The sequence below is a fragment of the Poecilia reticulata genome, linkage group LG10 (assembly GCF_000633615.1).
Source record: "Poecilia reticulata strain Guanapo linkage group LG10, Guppy_female_1.0+MT, whole genome shotgun sequence".
NCBI classification, from domain to species: Eukaryota; Metazoa; Chordata; class Actinopteri; order Cyprinodontiformes; family Poeciliidae; genus Poecilia; species Poecilia reticulata.
In genome coordinates this window covers 32,271,914-32,278,510 of record NC_024340.1, presented here as the reverse complement: position 1 = coordinate 32,278,510, position 6,597 = coordinate 32,271,914, and the positions used below count along the sequence as shown (strand labels likewise).

General features: G+C 49.1%; 2 protein-coding genes across 2 annotated transcripts in view; one reads left to right on the top strand and one right to left on the bottom strand.

The window, feature by feature from the left end:
• The first annotated feature begins 6 nt into the window (after window positions 1-6).
• mrnip (MRN complex interacting protein) lies at window positions 7-4,105 on the top strand. Its single transcript, XM_008421171.2, has 8 exons — window positions 7-1,101; window positions 1,206-1,346; window positions 2,049-2,108; window positions 2,517-2,623; window positions 3,130-3,196; window positions 3,264-3,373; window positions 3,501-3,564; window positions 3,772-4,105. The coding sequence occupies exons 1-8, from the start codon at window positions 1,072-1,074 to the stop codon at window positions 3,991-3,993; spliced, it is 801 nt and encodes a 266-aa protein (XP_008419393.1). The 5' UTR covers window positions 7-1,071; the 3' UTR covers window positions 3,994-4,105.
• The window catches only part of sqstm1 (sequestosome 1), a 6,039-nt gene continuing 3,488 nt past the window's right edge, over window positions 4,047-6,597 (bottom strand). Inside the window, exons 3-8 of the mRNA XM_008420989.2 lie at window positions 5,964-6,226; window positions 5,010-5,142; window positions 4,871-4,939; window positions 4,658-4,803; window positions 4,409-4,583; window positions 4,047-4,336 (exon numbers count right to left, since the gene is read on the bottom strand). Of these exons, the coding sequence (XP_008419211.1) occupies window positions 4,176-4,336; window positions 4,409-4,583; window positions 4,658-4,803; window positions 4,871-4,939; window positions 5,010-5,142; window positions 5,964-6,226 (947 nt within the window). The 3' untranslated portion in view covers window positions 4,047-4,175. The remainder of the gene's footprint in view (window positions 4,337-4,408; window positions 4,584-4,657; window positions 4,804-4,870; window positions 4,940-5,009; window positions 5,143-5,963; window positions 6,227-6,597) is intronic.

Genomic DNA, 6,597 nt, shown 5'->3' with positions numbered 1-6,597 from the left:
CCTAAGACAGATCCCTGGGGAACTCCTGATGTGACAGAGGAAGGCTGGGAAGAGAAGGTTTTGATCCGAATGAACTGAGTGCGGCCAGAGAGATATGATTTAAACCAGTTTAGAGGAGTCTGAGTGATRCCAATAGAGGAAAGTCTGTTGAGTAGGGTGGTATGGCAGATAGTGTCAAACGCTGCACTCAAATCAAGTAGGATGAGAATGGACAGCAAGCCGGAGTCAGCTGCCATAAGGAGGTCATTGGTGATTTTTATGAGAGCTGTTTCTGTGGAGGGGACGAAAACCAGACTGAAACAGTTCATACAGGTTATTGTTGGATAAATAAGTGTGAAGTTGGGATGCTACTACCTTCTCAAGAATTTTGGAGATGAAAGGCAAGTTGGAGATAGGACGGAAATTATTCAGATTATAGTGATCAGCACCAGGTTKTTTTAAGATAGGGGTTATGGCAGCCATTTTAAATGAAGCAGGAACTGTTCCAGTGGAGAGAGAGGAGTGAATAATGGCAGAGATAAGAGGGAGKATGGATGGGGCACAGGCTTTAACCAGGACTGTGGGAAGGGGGTCAAGCAGACAGGTGGACGACTTGGATTTGTGTATAAGGGTTGTAATTTCTGATGTTGTTGGGAGCTGGAAGGAAGAGAAGGAGTGGGCTGGAGGAGAAAGTTCAAGAGTAGGACAGGGGGAGGGTTGTGAGCBGAGATGCTGGTGGATCTTAAGAATTTTACTGTCAAAAAATGACATGAGGGAATTACAAAAATCAGTGGAACACAAATATGAAGGTAGAGAGTCCGGAACTTGAATGATGTTCTTATAAAGTGAGAATATTGACTTGGTGGAGCCTTCATTTGAACAGATTAAACCAGTGTAGTAAAAGGATTTGGCTTGAGTGATACAGTCCTTATAATGTAATATGTGATTTTTGTAAATGTCTTTATGAACAACTAGTCCAGTTTTCCGGTGGAGCCTCTCAAGTTGCCGTCCTTTGGCCTTCATGAGCCGAAGTTCAGGAGTAAACCAGGGGGCAGAACGAGCAAAAGAAACAGATCTGGTTTTTAACATCTGATGCTGATACCATGTTTGTTGTATCTGATGGTAATAAATAAAATCATGGTTCCGGATTCAGACGCCTCCTCCCAGCAGGGGGCGCTCCTCCCGTCTCATTCTTCCCAATTCTTACGCTCCCTGTGACGTCACAGCGTGGTTCAAACGGAACCGCGGGAGCCGGTGAACGCGCTGCCTTCCAGAACCAGAACCAGAACCAGAGCTGCGGGCCGGACATGGTGCAGGACTTCCACGTGGTTCGGTGTTTCCGCTGCCAGAGCTTCCAGGTGCAGCAGGTGAGCGTCCGGTTAGCTTCTGCCTGACTTCCGGTCAGAGGTTCGTTCACTTACAGAAAACAACTAAATGTCTGCAGCTGGTTGGTGACATCCTGCTAAAGATGTTCCGTTTAGAAACTGTCGCGGTTCTGTTGGACCGACCAGAAGTCCGCGGTCCGGTTCTGGAGTCTGGATCTGGGATTCAAACCTCCGGAACAATCAGACCGGAGGTGAAAGTTCCGGTCCAGAATGTATTCAGTTTATTTCCCACCTGTAAACCAGAGGTGCTGAACATGCGGCCCGCGGGCCGTTTGGGGTCGCAGGACTCGTTTAGTGGGTCCAGTAAACGGAGCCAACGATGTGACAGAAAACCTTTGATGCTGAGAAAAAACTGAACCATGTCCCAGAACAAGAAAATACAAGAATTAGACCCATGAAGAAACGGAACGTCTTTTATTAAAACATTTGAGCTTCTTTTTTTTTAAACTTTGTTTTATAAAATTATTGCATCTAATTTATTGCTGGACTGAAAAATCAGCCGTGAACTTTTTCTATGTTTTGGACTCTTCTGACGTAAACAAACACATTTCCAGCCGAAAGATGAATTATTATAATTATTATCATATTAAGAGTGAAAGTTCTGGTTGTTTTGGTTCTGATCCCAGATCGGACCTTCACTCAGCCCATGTTGAGCCCACGTTTTCCCTGCTTCTCGTCTGGCAGGTGAAGAAGGCGAAGAAATGGAGCTGCAAGCTGTGTGGAGAGAAGCAGTCACTGCTGAAGGTCAGAACCGCACCAGAACCCCAACGGGTCAGCGATCGGGTCAGAACCCGGCTGCAGATCTGTGTCCTCCCCTCGTTTGGAACCGGACCTTGTGGGGGTTTCTGATTGGACGACCACATTGACCTGCTTCCCTATTGGCTGAGAAGCAGGAAGGAGGGCGGGGAGGTGCATGTTGTCATAGCGACTGAGTATTTCCGGTTTAGCTTCTCTGGAGCGGTCCAAAGTGTGACGGAACCAGAACCATTGCCCCCTGGTCTCCGATTGACCACGACCTGTTAAAGAACGAGGTTCTGATAGTCAGAACCGTTTCAGGACGTTTGGGTTGGATGGTTCTGTTTCGGTTCTGTTAAAGTTCTGCTTTCCTCCGGGTCGTTCTCCAGAACTCTGATCAGAACTTTTGGTGGGCAGGAATTCGGCCGTGGATCCGGAGCCGACTGCCGGCGCCACGTCCAGAAGCTGAACGCCATGAGGGGAGCCAAGATGGAGGAGCAGGAGGCCCACACCTGGTCGCTATGGTAACACACACCTCCACCTGAACCAGCAGCGCGGTTTGCGCTCCACACTGGGAACGCTGGTTCCCAACAACAGTTGGTCTTCTCCGTATTTGTTCATCGTTGGCCAAAATGTCTCCCATCTGGATGAAGTTTATTTCCTCTTCGGCTCCAGAGCTGTTAGCGAATCTCAGACTGACGTTAGCGTTAGCTTCTGCTAATGTTTTCATGCGTTTAGCAGTTTAGTGTAGCGTAGCTCAGACTGTCAGCAGCTAGTGAAGCTAACTTTTGGTTAGCAGTGCCCACTTCTGGTAATCACTACAGCTGATTCAAACATGTTCTCCATGACAACCATGGCGGCCATCTTGAATTTTCCCAGTGGCTAATGTTTCTCTGGAAACATCTGTGCCAAGTTGGGGGAAAGATTTTGCTGAAATATTGAATGACTTGCTGCATTTCGTCTGATTGGTTTGTGGAACCACCTGAGCTCAGCTGTTCTCACCTGGCGCCTCGTTATGCTTCATTCACAGTGAGCAGGAAGACGAGGACGACGAGGAGGAAGAGGAGGAGGAAGAGGAGGAGCCTACAGGTGACCAGGTGAGACCCGGTTCTGCCTCTAAAGCAGAACAGCTGGAGTCTCTGAGCTGCGTGTGTCTGGCTGCAGGTGAAACCCGCTCAGGTGAGTCGCTGGAGCAAATATCTGGACACACCTGAGGAAGAGGAGGAAGGCTTGGAGGGCAGAAACCATCTCCATGGCAACCAAACCATTAGCAGGTGACTTTGAGTTTAATGTGCGTCTGGTTTACTGGTTCCAAACTGGTTTTACCAACTGGAACCAGCAGACCAGATGAGATCAATAATAACTGATCAATAATCAACAATCTGCTGATCTTTATTCCAGGAAGAGACGCAGACCAGAGGAGCTGGGAGGAGGAAGAGGAGACGAAGGCTGCACACCTGTTCAGGTAACACACCTGCTGCTCACGTTGCTATGACAACCCTGGAGAATTGTTTGTTTTTAAAGCTGCTGGCAGGTTAACTGGATTCAGCTCCAGAAACGTCCAGCAGGGGGCGACTGAAACCCTCTTTATAAACTTTAACGTCACGTGACTCACCTCTCTGCTCTGATTGGCTGATGCTGTGACGTTTGTTTTATTGTCTGTTCTGTGCAGCTGAAACCTACAGCAGTGACATCATCTGTGACGTCATCATCAGCCCCCAGTGGCTCCGGCTCCAGGTGGGGTCAGTTCCTCAGTGCTGACAGCTGGGGGGCGGAGCATCCTCTTAGTGGGCGGAGTCAGCCAGCAGACACTGCCGAGCCCCGCCCCCAACTTCCTGTGTCCTCCATGTTTGACAGCGGCGAAGACTTTGATGAGGATTTTCTGACTTTTTAGATTATTTTGTTTGTGACTGTTGTTGTTTACAGCAGAGACTCAAACATTCTGAGATCATTTCAGGTTTTTATTGATCAGAAACCAAGGAACAAATAAATCTATTGATTATAGAGCTCAGACTGAAGCTACTGATTAAATGCTAACAGGCTGAATGCTAACAGGAAGCCGCTGCTGAGGTGATGTCACTGGTGTGGGCGGGGCTGCTTGGCGTACTGGATGGCGTCGAGCGCGGCGCCGATGTCGCCGTTCTTGGCCTGCAGCAGGTGAGTCAGCCAGCCGCCTTCGTCGCTGAAGCCCATGGACAACATGGCCGCCAGCGACTCCACCAGACGCGGGTCGGCTTCTGGAGGGAAGGGGGCGGAGCTTAGCTACGGCCGTGGTCATGGCAACCAGAGAGACGGAGTGTGCTGCTCACCTTGAGGCAGGTGTGGGTAGAGCGCGGCCTCCCGCAGGCCGGTGGGCCCCTGCTGCGGGGCCCCGGGCTCCGGCGGCGCCCGGCCCTCCGGCTGCAGCGACTGCAGCTCCCCTGTGGACGGGTCAACCTCCTTGGAGCTCAGGTGAGTCCACTCCTCGTCAGAGTCCCGGCTCACCTGCAGCCAGGAGTTCTGATCAGAGACTCGTTGATCCCTGATCGGTTCCAGGGTTTTTAAAGCTGCTGACTGACCTTTGACCCTTGGTTGACTCCGTCCTGGTTGCTGGCTCCGCCCTCTTCGTTCATCTCTACGTCACCTGGCCCTGCGCCGCTCTGAGTGGGCGGGGTCACCTTGGTCTTCTGACCTTCGTGCTCCACGTCGATGTCCACGTCGATGCCTGCAGACAGAGATGACGTCACTTCCTGTTCAGCAGGAAGTCCTGAGCGTGTTGTGACATCACTCACCCAGCGGGCTCAGCATGGCGGCCACGCCCTCACCGATGTTCTTCAGGAAGTCCACGCTGGCCTGGGAGGCTGCACAGAGGTCAGAGGTCAGTCAGCTGACTGAGCCTTCAGCTTCAACAGATTTGTTCTCATAACTGACCAGAGGGGGCGCTGCTGTCCGCTGCAGGTTTAGCAGCCCCGGCCTGCTCCTGGTTCTGGTTCTGCTCCGGGTTCTGGTTCCACATTCCACAGTGTCTCATCCTCTTCATCCACTTCCCCCGAGGAAACCAGTGCTGTGGGCGGAGCCAAAACAACCACTTCCTGTTACAACACAGCAGCTCTTCTGATTGGCTCTGACCACCTGTAGGTGGAGCCAATCAGCCAGCCAATCAGGAGCAAGCACTGAAACGAACAAATGATGAACAGACGAAACAGGAAATGCTGCAAACTGCCTCCAGACCACTCGGGGGAGTCTGCTGCAGTTATCGTCTACAGAGATGAGGCAATAAATAAATGTTTTTCTATAATAATGTGAAAAACTGAGTGTTTGAGAAAAGATATGAATGTTCCAGAAACATGATCTGTCGGCTCAAATATCCACTAGGATATTTTTATTTCTTTTAGTTCACTGTAATCTTATAACTACAATAAAAATAACAAAAATACAGCAAAAAAATGTGTAAGTGTATTCCTGTTTGATAAACAAATTATTGGAAAGAGTGTGAAATAAAATTCTGTGTACCTGTAGTCAGTCTTTTAGTTAAAGTAACAAAAGATTATTATAAGAAAATGATTTTTGTCTGATTTCTTAGACCTGTGAATCCAACATGCCATTTCTTTCTGAATTATAATCAATTATTCACTAGAAATGTGGAATAAATCATTAATAATGATCTAAAATATTTTAGCAGAAGTGAGCCAGCGTGTCAGATCATGGAGTCAAAGACCATATAAAGTGTTGACTGGGGTCCTGGTCCCATGCCGTGCTCCGGTTGACTCCCCCTAGTGGTCTGGAGGACGCAGCGTTCACATCGTTTCATACTTGCTGCTGGTTTTACTCATTGTGACGTTTTCCAGTTTCCACCAGTCATGACCCTGCAGTGCCAGGCCTCACCTGCAGGGGGTGCCAGATGGGCAGCAGAGCGTGCTCAGTGTGCTTCCCCTGAGCCTGGCAGGCGGAGCAAAGGTCGTAGTCCGGACACACCGAGCATTTGAAGCGCGTTCCCACCACCGCGCCTTCGCAGCCGTCGCACGTCACGTTAGGGTGGACGGCGGGGGGCGGGGCCATGTGGGCGGGGCCATGATGATGAGGAGGGGGGCCGAAGGCGAAGGGGGGGAAGGCGTGAAGAGGGAAGTCCCGACGGTGCTCCTTCCTCTCTGAGGATTCAACAAAACGATTGAGACGGACGCAGCAGCAACGTAACACACAGTAACACACACAATGTAACACACACACACTGTTACACACACACACACACTGTTACACACACACTGTAACCAGTGGTGGAGAAAGTACTCAAAAAATTTACTTAAGTAAAAGTACAAATACACAGTCAAAAATGTACTTAAGTAAAAGTCAAAGTACCACATTAACATTTTACTTAAGTAAAAGTAAAAAAGTACTGGCTTTTAAAAATACTTAAGTATTAAAAGTAAAAGTACTTGCTGAATGGATTACCTAATCACTAATATCATAAAGTGTGCCGATCGTATTTAATTTGAATACATCAGAAATGTGCCATTTTAAT

Excerpts from the sequence above, each read along its gene's own strand:
- mrnip (XM_008421171.2), top strand. The coding sequence starts at position 1,072 with ATGCTGATACCATGTTTGTTGTATCTGATG. Across the intron at positions 3,197-3,263 it reads AGGAGCCTACAGGTGACCAG|GTGAAACCCGCTCAGGTGAG; the intron begins GTGAGACCCGGT and ends GTCTGGCTGCAG. Across the intron at positions 3,565-3,771 it reads AAGGCTGCACACCTGTTCAG|CTGAAACCTACAGCAGTGAC; the intron begins GTAACACACCTG and ends TGTTCTGTGCAG.